Here is a 14,351-nt window from a genome sequence, read left to right as displayed (position 1 = left end):
TAGAAAATACTGATGTACAAGCATTCACAGTATCTGCACATCTTCCAAATGGAACTTGTGAAGTTGTTTACTTATTATCTCCTCACTTAATTCCCATGTGAACACAGCTGTGCTTCTAGGATTTTGCAGCTTCATCTGCACTTAGGAGGACATGTTATAACAGTAAGTTAGTTACTGAGATTTTAATTGAAGTGAAGGTGTTGGTATGTACCCTGGAACAACTGTTGTGTTTCTTTGGCAGTACTTTAACTGATTACTGCTTTAACTGAGCATGTGCTAATTATACTACGGTTATTTACGTAGGCTGAAACAGCACATTATTTGATCACATGCCTAGGAGGGAGACTTCCCTGGCAAAGCTTTTCTGTAACATGTATAACCCAAAGATAACATTACAGAACAAGCTCATATTTGATGTTGGATGGGTTTTACTAGCTGACTTGTGATCATTTTTGCCTTTTGCCTTCTCAAAGAACATTGTATGTTCTGGTTATAATTGTAAGGGTAAGATATTTGTATCATTCCCACCCTGTAACCTAGACATGAACAAGAGGATATGTTCATGTTTGCATTTAAACACAGATCACAGATTTTTGTCATTCAGTGCATATAGAACTAGTCACACATCTTTTCTTTCTCTGTCAGTTTTACATCTGTGATCTGTACTGTTAGTTGTTTTATCAGATATGCATTCCTGTTAAGTTACATGTTGACACTGCTTTTAGGATGTTTCGCTGAATCATTTTCTGTGACTGTTTGCTTTAGTTTTTTAATTTCTCCAAGTGTTTTGGGTTTCTAATACCATGACGGGAATGGACCCCATTCCTAAGTCAAAGTACGATTAAAGTTCATGAAATTAGTATTGTTTCAATCTTTGATGTCAGCCAGTAGTGCTCTTCACAGCACCCGCAATGTGCCCAGTAATAACGACTCCTGCAGTTTGTATGGAGTTACACGTATTAGTAACTTATCCAAATAAGATTGTAAATTCTTTGACCCATTGCTCCTACTACTATTAGAACTGTCTGGGTATCTTTCTTCCACATTGCTCTCATTTCTGCCTGCAGATCCTGATATTTTATGACTTTCTCTTTGTTTGCAAGACACTGTAGTCACTGGGCGTGGCAATTTCAATGATCAATGCTTCTTTTGTTGGACCATTATGTCTGCTTTTCTAGCATCTGTCTTTTAGACTGTTTGTAATGGGTGATCCCATGTGATATAAACTTCATCATTTTCTATGATGCTTTGTGGCTCGTATTTCTAGCGTTTTTCAGCCACTTCAGTACCATAATGTTTGCATAATCCCCAATGCAACAGTCTCACCACATTATTATGCCTTTCAGTATGCAGTCCTTCTGCCATTACTGTGTCGCAACCAGCAACAAGGTGAGTGACTGTTTCCAATTCGGTTTTACAAAACCTACATTTGTCTGTTTCTCCCACATGTTCAATGGACTTTGTAAACAAGCGTGTACGTAGCTCACTATCTTGGGCTGCCAATATTAACCTTTCATTTCTTGGTTTGAATTTGCCTGTTCTTAACCATTCCTGCGTTCGTTCTGGATCAACATGATGTTCTTCTAGAAGTTTTCTATACTTGCAACTATATTTGTTTTTTCCACATTTCTTGCCTTCTCATCTGGTCCTTCACCTTATATTCTTTCTTTTGTTTTTTTTTTGGCACATTCAGTTGCTGCCTGGTTTTTATCTAATTCTGGTTGGATTTTAATTCCTGCTTGATGTCGATATGCTTCTGCTAAATTAAGCAGAGAAGTCATCTTAGATTTATTCTCCTCATGTTTCAAAACTTTCACTACATATGGATCTTGTGAGGTCAGTAAATATGTGTGGAGTCCCACAATTGCAGATCTGTACATGTAATTATCAAGGAGGCCCATCCCTTCTTCGGAACGGGGAATATATAATCTTGGTATACTATACACTGATTTTTATAAATCATTTGGTGAGCATAAAGCATCCTTCTTATTTTAATATCTAATCTATCCAACACGTTTTGGGGCCAGTCAGTCACTCCAAAACTGTACGTTAGGACAGGAAGAGCAAAGTGATTTATAGCTTGGATCTTGTTCTTAGATGTTAGTGCTGTTCTCAGGATTAATTTAAGTCTTCTAAAGTATTCTTTACTGAGTTTAATTCACATTTGTTCATGTTTTATTGTTGATCCTTCATCAATTCACAAGTATTTATACACTCCCTCTTGCTGCATAATTTCATTTATATCACATTCTTGTCCCAAACTTATGTTTTCCTAGTGCTGCAGTTTTCCTGCTTTAAAGGTTGCTTTTGCACATTTATCAGGACTCAATGACATTCTAATATCATCTGAAAAAGTTTTGAAAACCTGCAGCTGTGCTTTCGGTTCCTCATCTGATGAGCTGAACAGTTTTAAGTAATCGACAAAGAGAAGATAAGTTGTTAGACTTGTTTTCTAGGAGCCGCGTTGTAGCCATAGCCTAAGCTGAAGTAAACAGCTTAATGGAATAATGGCAAGGCAGAATAGCAACGGTGACAGAGCGCCACACTGGAATATCCCCCTTTAAATTTTTATCCATGGGATAATAATCTATCCTTTATCATGGCTTAATTGCAAAGTGGTCTGCCATTGTTTCACGGTTACTGTAATGTAGATTAATCAGTGAAGGGTTTATCTTATACATTTCAAGCACTCTTTTATCCATGAATGGTGGTAAACTATCAAATGCTTTTTTGTAGTCAATCCATGCCATACTTAGATTCTTCCCCTTTTTACAGTTCTCCACTATAACTTTATTTAACAGCAAATTATCCTTTGTTCCATATGACTTTCTTTTATTGCCCTTCTGTTTACTGCCATAATTGAGTTTTCTTCTAAATGACTATAAACTCTTGTCGGCGTCAATTCCCATATATAGTTTGTACGTCATCAGAAGGCAAGTTATTGGTCTATAATTTTTAGGATAGTGTGCAGGTTCACTCTTAAGTAAGAGCATTGTTTTGCCTGTTAGCCAGTGTAGTGTCTGTTCGGGGAGCACAAATAAATAGTTCTTACTCATGGCTAAATCCTCGTGCAAAGATGTTAATACTTTTCATAGGTTCATAGGTTCATAGGTTCATACTAGGCTATCTGCCCGAGGGCATTTACAAGCCTAGCCCATCGTTTTGTGGCTTAGGCCACCCCTTTAGTATGGGGAACTATACCCATTATTTTTCTGTGCCTCTGTCGAGCAGTGACACTGAGGTAATCCCTGGGGTATATCTGCGATCTCCCATCCATTGGTCAAGATTTCTCTTGAACAAGGCCAGCGAGGTGCTCTGCCTCACATGTACCGGGATTTTGTTCCACAGCATAGGGAGTCTTTGGGTGATGAATCTATCCCTCCAGCACGTCCTATTAATAGCCGTGTCAAGGTTTAAGTCTCCGCCCTTGTGGCTCTGATGGATCTAGATTTTTGAGGTGAAGCATATTCATCAAATCTGGGTTTGACATGGCCTTGTATGTTAGGCAAAGGTCACCTCTGAGCAAGCGGTGCGACTGAATAGAGCTGGAGTTCTTTCAGTCGGGCAGCATAGGACAGATTTTTGAGACCCTTTATCCTTTTGGTGAGGAACTTTTGTGGCCTCTCCAGCTGCTGCAAGTGTCGGGTCAGATACATTCCGAATGGGGCATTGTACTCAATCATTGGTCTGATGAGTGATGAGTAAAGGGAGACTATGACCTCCCTTGATCTAGATGAGAATCCCTTCATGATAAGGTGGGCAATGTAGAAGGTCTTCCTAACTACTTTAGCTACATGGGTGTCGAATGACAGACTACTATCAACCTGGGTCCCCAGGTCCCTGATAACTTCTTCTGTGCTCAGTGGATTGCCACCTATTTGGTAGCTAGGGGTAACCTTGTTTTTCCCGAAGGGTATGACTATGCATTTTTGGCATTTAACTTTAGGCCGTGGCTCTGGCACCAGTTATCCGTTTCTGTGAGACCCTTCTGAAGGATATCTGTGTCAGATGTGTTTTCTACTATGGCCCAGTTTGCAGTCATCTGCAAACTTTGTCAGCCATAACCCTCCTGTGTTTGCTTGTACTTGGAAAAGTAGATGCCAAACAAGAGTGGGCCCAGGACTGAGCCCTGTGGGACACCACTTGTGACAGGCTTTGAGTCTGACATGGCGCCAGCAGCTCTGACCCTGTGGGTTCTGTCACTCAGCCAGTTTGCAACCCATCTTGTGATGTATGGGTTGACATTTAAGCTGATGAGTTTTTCAATGATACCCGAATGGGGTATTGTATCGAAGGCCTTAGCCAGATCGAGGTAGGCTGTATGGACTGCCTTTCCCTCATCAATGGCTTTGGTGACTGTTTCGAAAAGTCAACCAAGTTTAAAAGGCATGATCTGCCTTTGACAAAGCCAAACTGGGTTGGATCCAAAGTCTGCAAATTCCTATGTCTTTATTTATGAGGTCCATTATGATCCTCTCCATGGCTTTGCAGATAAGGCTTGTCAAGCTAATGGGCGGTAATTTCCAGGGTCGGTGGAGGCACCGCCTTTGTGAAGTGGTACCACAGTTGCAGTGCGCCACTCCTGGGTACGTATCCAGAGGTAAGACTTTGATTAAACAGCTGTCCTAGCTGTGGGTTTAATTCCTCATTGAGTTCATGGAGCACACAGCCGGGGACACCATCAGGTCCCATGGATGCTGTGTTTTTGCTTTGGAGAGAGCAGTTCTCACTTGGGCGCTGGAGATGTTTGGGGGCTGCAATCGTTTGGTATAGATATCTCTCCTTTTGGGGGGGAGAAGTTTGCACTGAACCTGTCAGCCAGTATGTTGGCAATGTCTGTAGGATCGGTAATCTTCACATCATTTTGAACTAGCTCTGAGCATATCTGGGAGTTTCCTCCCAGGTTTCTAACATAGCTAAAGAAGGCCTTATGATTGTCTTTTGAGTCTTTAGCTATTTTTCTCTCGAAATTTGCTTTGGATGATTTTATGAGAGCTCTTAGTTTTTACTTATAGTGATCAAGGGTGTCTTACCTTTTAAGGATTTTGCTCTATCTTGTAGTAGCTTCCTCCTTTTGTTGTAGAGTTTGTTTATGGCTGGGGTCCACCAGACTGGATGCTTGCCTTTGGTACAAAGAGTCTTTGTTTTGCTTGGGATTGCCTTATCCATGCAGTCCTGCAGGTGCTGGTAGAAGGCATTTGTAAGTGATTCAGCGGCTTGAGTACTGTTTTCCGCCCGGGGCCTTAAAGGAGACCACACTAGTCTTTAGAAGTGTGAAGTCGGCTTTTGAGAAGTTCTTTACTGTGGTCTTTTTTATTTCAGGTGGGGGTGGGATGAGGACCTCCAGCGAGATTTTCAGGTGGGGCGAGATTTTAACTGGGTTGTTCCAATTAGAGGCTTTTCTTAACTTTGTTTCAATCTCTCTGGCTGTTACTTCATCCCATTTCATATCCTGCACCTTTAAACTTCTTATTCTTTTACTTCTTTTATCCATTTAGCATCTTTATGTTCCACAGGATCTTCATGGACACTTCTCCAAAATGTATCTACTTCCTCTTTTTTTGGCGGTCTTTCAATTCCTTTTACCTTATTTCCCATTTCTCTGTAAAACTTTTTTGGGTCATCAATAAATTGCTTATTTTGTACTTTTCCCTTATATTTATCTGTGTATCTTCTAAGTTTTTCTGCCTGGGCTGAAATTTTTAGTTTGTTATTTGCAATAATGGATGATAGATCCTGGTCTGTTCTAATACTATGCATTGCTTTAATCACATCTATCTTTCTTACTATTTTTTTTTTATCTATTCTCTCTTCTATAATCTTCTTACAGTGAGACCTCTTGTCTTAGTTGCTTTATAGTTTTCTCTATCCGATACTTCCATGATGGTATTTGATATCTCCCCTTCCTTTCCCTCTCTACCCTGTGATCTTATGGTAGAATTGTCATTTATTAATTTAGCAGCACAGTAGTATATCCTGTTTATTTCTATTATATCACATGGATCTCTATGGACAGTCCTAATTGCTGCATTCGTTTGTTTTATCAGACTTCTGACTTTTTGGGTTTTATTGACTTTCTGCAGTCTATTTCTCTCATTGATCTTAATATATCTATCCATGTCCATCAAATCAAGCCACTCTTCTCTTAGCTCATTTTCTTCCAAACTGAGGGCACATTCCTTATTTTCCATTTCCTGTGGGCATTCTATAGAAAGTTCTATAGCATCTTCCTGTGGCACATTCTCTTCAATTTCATCCTGTGTCATCTGTTGCTCTGTCATATGGGAACTCATTGACCTATCACTCCTCAACATTGACTGCATGAGAGTTTCCACAGTTTCCTGTTCCTTTCCTTGCTGTCTAGCTTCAAGTGAACATTTATACTGGTTTCCTGTGGAAGGCTCCAAAATATCTTGCTATGGCACCTGACCAATTGCTTTTTGTTCCACTGGTTTTCCCTTAATTGGAATATCCATTGCTCTATCCTGTTGTGGTGCTTTCTGTATTTGATTTTCTACATTGAATCCTTCTCTTTGCAGCTGCTCCATAACCTCAATTTCTATTTCTTTGACTTCTCCATTACTAATCTCTTTTTCTACTTTTCCTCCTAGTCTTGTTTTTTGTATTGTAAAGTTTTCCATATCCGAATTCCTTTGCCTGTATTTCTCTTCAAATATCTTTGGTGCTGCTCTTTTTGTATTGGTTAGTTTTGCTTTCTCCTTTACATAAGTAGTACACCATATTAAATCTCTCTTTTTCTTTCCCATGTCCGTATTTCTTCTTCACGTTTCCTGATCTTCTTTTCCTAATTGTGGGGACTCACTCCATCATGCTGTGATGTAGTCTGTGTTAGACCTTCTACATTAAATCCTTCATTTCGCAGGGACTCTATAACTTCTATTTCTTTAACTTCTGCTTTACTAATCTTTTCTACATTACATTTTTGTGATATTAATTTTTTTATTGTGACATTTTCCATATCTGGAAGCTTTTGCCTGTATTTCTCTTCGAATATTTTTGAGACTGCCTTCTCCATATTAGTTAACTTGGCTTTCCCCTTTGCATAAATATTGCACCATTAAATATCTCTTTCTTTCCCATGTCCATATTTCATTTTTATATTTTTCAAATATCTCTAGGTTTTGTTGTTTATATTTTCGCACTTCCTCAGATGCTTCTTTTTCCAAACAGATCAAAGTTTTTTATCTATATATTGTTTTTCAAAAATCTGTTGTATTAATGAACGCAAATTTTTATTTGAAGCTTCTGACAGTTTTTCTTGTGGAAGTATTTTTCTTTCCTCTAATTTCTCTCTTACTCTTTTTGTATGTCTTTTGTCTGGAAATTCTGGCCTTTTTACATAATAGTAACAATACATACTTTCTTTCTTAGCCTCAATAGTCCACTCTGTCGTCTTTATGGCTCTTCTTTGGTCAGTCAATTTTTGTGAGCTGCTACTTCCTTCTACAACAGGGGGCACCATCCGCCCCGTGGGCCTGGCCTGGAATGTTTCCGTATTTTGGGGGTTCTACACTGTCATTTTCCCAGTCCTGGCACTAGTGCGCCTACCAGGATTGGGCACTTTTTTTATCCTGGGTCTTGTGCACCCAGCTATCTTTGTTTTTGACTTCTGTCTATGATGTATGCTATATAAATACAGTCTATATATCAGTGTCGCCTTGGTGCGATTTTGTGAAAAACAGGGCCCACCTTGCGAAGGTACTCACCAAGACTTGAGGATGAATTCAGTTTCAGCACTACTACTCTCCTTTGCTTGCTGACTTTTCATCTCTCCGTTAGGACCTGTTTTATCTCAATTAGGACCCCTTGCTTTGCTGTGCTGTGCTTAAGTTATGACCATTAAAATTAGACATTCAAAATTGGTACAGCTTTGTCAGGTTTGTTACCCTGCTTAGAACAAATGGGTGTACAGAAAAACAGAATTATTTTCCATCATAAAACAATGACATCAGATTGTGTGCACATTTGGGTGTTTTGGTGTATTTTTCATGTACAGGTAGCACAAAGGTTGTAGTAGACTTGTCAATACAAGGGTGGTAAGGAACATACCTCTCAACCACTTAGTGCAGGAAATCTGGACAAAGCCTAAAATAATGGGGGGGGGCAAATGCCCCAAAAAAGGGACAGATTTTAAATATTGGAGTTATAAACAAGTTGTTCAGTTAACAAGTTGTGTGTTAGCATGCATTTTCTGAAGAATATGAAGTCTAAAACACAAATGTATGTCATTATTTAGTGACTTCAGTCCTCAGTGATTTGCCAGAAAACCATAAATTTTATGAGGAAGAAGAACAAAAATATGAGGCAAAAATCTGGACAGTTGAGATGTATGGTAAGGAAGAGTTTAAACATAGAAGTCAGCAATATTTCTGCTTGGTGAGGCCTTTTCCAGAGCTAGGAGCATGCACAGTGAAGAGCCTTTAGGAACTAAGCAGCCCTCATCAAACAGGGCAAAATAAGTAGAGCATACCAGGCTGGTCATGCAGTCTTCTTGTAACTCATTGTTTCAGCTGATATATTTTAGTTAGGACCTCAGTCATTAGTCCTTCACCACTACAATACTGTCCCTGACACCTGCTTCAGTTGTTAGAGTACTCGAGTCAAGAACATTGCTGGCCTACTCCTGTTTTGTTACTCCTGCAGTAGAGCCTCCACTGAAATCCAGCTACCTGCACTAGTGTAAATGCTTGAGGAGTGTTCAGGGAGTTAGGAGCATTTGTTCTGGTGACACTAAGCATCATCAGTATGTGTTCTTTCACTGCCCTGGCAATTCTCAGACTATCTTGCTGTTAGGCCGTTAGTGGCAATCAACCAAAGCATTGTACATTTCCTTCCATGGCAGTGAAAGAGTGCTGTCATTGATGTTTCTGGACTCTTTCTAACCATGGATAACAAGCTTGCATTGCCACTCTGTTCCTTTTTTGTGAAATTCAGGAGTGCCAGCACTACAGTTTCAACAACATGTATTTTTTATGCTGTTCTGTAGTCAGTGTTTCATTTAGTCATATGGACATCAGTTGAGTTAAAGTCCCTGTTATCTAATAAGTTTTATTTGTATTGCAGTTATTGCCATAATATAATCAACCCCAGGAGCATTTTTCTTTGAAAATAAATGATTTTGCATTTTTGGTTGTATGTAGAGTATCGTGTAAGATGTTTTACTATTTTGTTAATTAAATAAGAAAATGTCTGGCAGAATGTGATTAAGCATTTTGTAGTGCGTTTGCAAGTGATGGTAGTTCCATCTCTCCATATCCATTTTATCTGAGTGTCAAAGGTTCCTGGAGCAGCTTGTCCTGGTAGGTAATAGGTACAGTGCAGGAAACTATCCTGCATAGACCATGGGGCCCTTGCAGTAGGACAGGCCCAAGTTTAGACATCCACATTCATATGCATTGTAAATGGCAGTGTAGCATCACCTGTCAAGCTGTGTTTAGACTGAGAAGAAACTGGACACTTGGGCAGAAAGCTGCACAAACATTGGGAGAACATGCAGATGGAACAGAGGATGCTTCCCAACTGGGAATCAAACCAAGGAATCAAACACTGTAAGGAGACAATCCAAGCTGTGCCAACCCTGTAATGGAAGTGTGGGTTAGAAGCAGCAAGTGAAGTATACATTAAAGTTATTGCTTTACAGGTCCTTGTAACTATTACTTTGTTACCAGAAATACTTTTGTTATCCATTACTCCATGTTCTTGTAGCAATGCAGACACATTCTCAGTATTGACAAATACTTATGAAGAGAAATTAAACGTTGGTAATGTGAATTCATAATTTTCTGTGAGAAGAAATGTAAAAAGCTGCAGAATTGAAACATTTTTGTGCTTTTTTTTTGGTTGCCTGCAATAGTGGCAGATCTATTTATTTTGTATAATTTCAACTGTTTAATACTAATGACTCACAACCAATTTGTTTTCCCAGCATTTGCCATCTGAACAAAGCTACACACCTGTCAATGGTTGGTCTAACCTATCCAGTAGAGACAACCTGCTGAGTGGAAACTACTTGTTGAGCAAGGAGAAGACATCTTTACCGGTTGTGTGGGAGTGGTCTCTGCAGTATGACAGTCATTACCAGGCACTGTTTACTAACCCATATTACAGTGATAGTACTGCTAACACAGTTCTTAATGGGAGTATAGACATTCAAGGCACTGTGAAAGTAAGTCTCATTTACTCAAGTATCCTAGAATTTTTGTTATTTACAGTTTTATAACCAAAAGTTCTTGTCAGCAAGCTTTGTTTTGCACTAGTATATACATCCAGTTTTAGGGGTCCATTGTGTTACTTAGAGGCTATATCTGAATCTGATGCCCAAAAATCTAAAGATAGAAATGTCACTGTTATTGGTAGCTTCAGTGGGGACATCCAGAATTAATTCTACATCATACTGCAAGTGCAAAAGACAGAAGATTCAGAATGCATTGTACCAAATAGACTTGAAAGGTACTGATAAAGTGGCATTATATCCTGTGGACCCATTTACAAGCATTCTTCTGCTTTTGACAGGAGATGGCTTGCCCATGAATCTTTTAATATTGTGCAAGTAACTGTTAAGGCAACAACACAGATATATGTTCATCCGTCTTTTCCGATCGACATGCTTCTGCTTTTCTACATTGAAAAATATGCACCTTTGCTAGCATCACTGAATCATGTCCTTGAGGGTTTAAAAAATATCCTATATCCCCTGAAGAAGAGGGGGAGGGGTTCTTTTTTGAGTCAGACTATCAGTACACACATGCAATATTAAATCTATACCCTAACCTAGCCCTAACTCTAACTTGGCCTGTAACACTTGAGTGTGCATGCACACTTCTACTCACATACAACACAAAATCTGTTCTGTACTCTAAACTGCAAATTCACACACACACACACACACACTTCCACCCATTTACACATGTTAGTGCTGATGTTAACTCTGAAATTTTAGCAGAACATTGTTTATACAGATGGAGTTTTATTGCCAAGATGTATTTCTGTGCAGATTCCCAGTCCTCAAAGAGCCTTTTCAATTTAGGATTGAAATTAATTGCTTGAAAAGTTTGCATACATTACTTATTTAACCTGACACTGATATATCATACAGATTTGTCCATAAAAAAGTGAAGTACTGTTTTTTAAGTCCTGTTATGATAATTACCATAGTTTATACTCCGTAGAATAGATAATATCACATCTTACAAAATACCTTGATGCCAGTCTAAGTTTATCTGGATTCATTTATAATCTTTTAACTTCCAATGTACAAATTCATGTAAGGGAGTCTTTTGCACACCACATGCATGACATTTTCAGTCTGTGTATGTAAAACACCAGTTTAGTTGGTGTGAAATAAGCATTCACGTATTAAATGCTTGTGTAGCAGTTTGAAAAAATGGAATACAGTTATAAAAAAAATGTATATACATATATATATTCATATGACCTTTCAGTCTAACTCATGTTTTTCTAAGGCCATGAAAATATCCCAGTTTTGAAATTCTACATACTTATTGGTAAATGAAATGATTCTGTAAATTCATTTTATCTGAGTCAGTGAAAGGGAGGGGGGCTGATAAATGTTTGCATGTAGTAGCTAGTTTAATCATGTTCAGTACAGGAATATTGTTGTTTACTCAGATTTGCTGTGCCATCTTGTACTCTTCTCATGGACTCTAGGTCATCTACTTCTATTTTGAGATTAGCTTAGCATTGGTAAGGATTTATCAGACACCATTTGTCCTTATAACAAAAAGTCACAAATCTAGCATAGTGGTTGCAGTAATAGGAAACCTCCCTTTCTTCCTTTTTCCATATTACAATTTTTAAACTATTGACACAGCCTTATGCAATGATGTCCAGGGCCTTTTTTACCAAGGGTATGGAGTTCCAGTTCCTGGCATATTTTTCTTTTTTGGTGACTCTGGTAATGATGATTCTTTCATTGGGCATACTTAGTTATGTGGCCCCCAGCCTAAGGTGTCACTGTAGTCCACCTTTTTTAGAAAATAACTCATAGCTGTATTGTGACCCACTAAGCATCAGTGAGTACTACTTTGGTCCACTGTGCTCATATATTGCAAAAGGTTACACCATTGTAGCCAAAGCAAGTGGCAAAGAAAGTCTCCAAAAAACGTTATTAACAATACCATAAAAACCCTCAAGAGTTACAGAGATATCTTTAATTCTTCCATCTTTTGTTTTAGCAGCTACATCCAGGCTTTCAACTTCCAGCCAGGACTGCATGATTGCAAGCTAACCTGCTTCATGTACGCAAGACTAATCACTTCTCCAACACGGAATCACTCTGGTTTCCAGGGAAGAACAGTGGAAGGGAAGGTTCCTTGAAATAATTTCCTTTTTACGACTTCATTCATTCATTTATTTATTTATGGGGATGAGCCATCATGCTTGAGCAACTTCCATTCTCTGGAAGTTTTGCTGTGTGCCTTCCAGAAGGTTCAACATTTGAAAACCTGTTTTTAAAATAGAGAGGTGATGTGGTATGAAGAGAGAGAGCAGTGAAGACATTGTCCAGATGGAACAGTACATGAGCGTGAAGATATATGGACACCAGAGAGAGACACCAAGAGCACTGGGGGGAGATGATTCTTTAGCATGTTCAGTTTGACTGAGGGGTACTCGTTATGTGGCCCATCTGGCCTTTTACATGGAAAAACTACAGAAGTATAACAAGGCCATCTTAGAATCACTGATTATCATCCCCATGGTGTCCTGCTGAAGCTTTTTGTGTCTTTAGAGGTGCATGGGTGAGGAACAGTGGTAGTGTCCACATATCCAAAGCCCGATCGTTAACATTTGAGATGCTCAGAACATGTGGCTGTCCTGCTTAAATGCATCAGTATATCCTTAAATTCCAGTTTTCTAGGTCTTACCTTTTAGACTATCTTTTCGAAGACTTCATGGTGATGTTAAAGGAATGAGCCAAGAAATCTATCCATTATACCACCTGGATTGTATATGCCTTGGTGGTGAACAGTCATTTAAAGAAATGCATACAACCTTTCAAAGGTCTCTTTCAGGAGAAACATTGTAGACAGTGGCAGTGCCATTCTTATTTTCGCTGGTAAAGGTGCAAGTCCCAGTGAAACTCAAAGTTACGGCCCTTTTTTTGCTGGCCAGTTGGTCATTTTTTTGGTAGATAGACCACTTTCAACAGCAATGGTGTGCTGCAGTCAAGAGATTTTTCTCACTGCACATAATCTCTTAGATAATTATTACCTCTGACACACTTGGACTGTTTATTTTCTAGCACAGAGCTACACCTTGCCTTTGATGTCAGCTGCAGCATACTTAACCATCATTTTATTTTCCATCCTCCTTCCAAACGTTCCATTATTCATAGAAAAGCAAGTCTCAGCACCTGTACCAAGTGTTAAAAAAATCCTTTTGTTTTCTAGCCTCAGAAAAAATCATTGCTATCAGGCCAATTCTGAAATGAAAAATTTTAAATATGAATTTGTAAAGTACAAAGAACTTCAGGATGCAAATAGTGCAATACTCTTTTTCTCTACTTCTTCAAGTGGATTAGTAAAAAGAGGGCCCTTCTTTTGTTTCAGGGTGAAGGCAGTACAATTCCTTTTTTCTGTACTTTGTCAAGGAAATTGATTTTGGGGCAGCACAGTGGATAGTGTTGTCACCTCACAGTAAGAGGTTCTCTGGTTCAGTAACTGGCTGAGGTGCATTCTGTGTGTATTCTGAATGTCCTCCCTTTGTTAATGTGAGTTTTGTGCAGGTTGCTGTGATTTGTTCCACACTCCAAAGGCATGCAGTACGCAGATTGGACACACTAAATTGGCTCTAAGTGTGTATATGGTATGGCAGAACAATCACGGCATGGCTAACCACCTGGCAGTGTGATTCTTAGTTCAAGACAATTGTCACTGTTGAGGTGACACCCCAACCCCATGTGCAAAAATGGGAAAAAGGGGTTAAGGACAACAGGATTGAGTGGTTCTGTATCCTGGGTGTGCAGGATGTTTAATACCCTGTTCCATTTAGCACACATCTGCTTCTGTGTCAGCTCTTACAAGAAAAACTTTTAATTTTGCTTGGCCTGCATTCCACATTACACATACTAAGTGCTTAAGCATCAGTGCATATGCCCTAAGGACACCAGGGTCTCTGTTTTCTCTTACCTAGATAATTAGCTTCTGACGAGCACTTCTGGAGGTTGCGTTTTCCACAGGTCCAGACTTACAACTGTAAGTATTCCTCTATTTATTGGGCTGATTTTCGACTCCTTACAATAGAGTCTTTCTGCTTCTAGACAGAGAGCATTCTCTCAGTTTTTTTTTTTAGAAACAATTACCTTTACCAGT

The 14,351-nt window shown here is 39.0% G+C and overlaps 1 protein-coding gene across 1 annotated transcript in view; it reads left to right on the top strand.

The window, feature by feature from the left end:
- The window catches only part of MTMR11 (myotubularin related protein 11), a 1,184,472-nt gene that overhangs the window by 1,114,518 nt on the left and 55,603 nt on the right, over window positions 1-14,351 (top strand). Inside the window, exon 15 of the mRNA XM_044079897.1 lies at window positions 9,947-10,186. Coding sequence (XP_043935832.1) covers window positions 9,947-10,186 — 240 coding nt within the window. The remainder of the gene's footprint in view (window positions 1-9,946; window positions 10,187-14,351) is intronic.

Source organism: Protopterus annectens, chromosome 8.part0, assembly GCF_019279795.1.
Source record: "Protopterus annectens isolate FY-2018-M chromosome 8.part0, PAN1.0, whole genome shotgun sequence".
Lineage (NCBI taxonomy): Eukaryota > Metazoa > Chordata > Ceratodontiformes > Protopteridae > Protopterus > Protopterus annectens.
The sequence above is the reverse complement of the archived record's forward strand: the minus strand, read 5'-3'. Positions and strand labels throughout refer to the sequence as shown.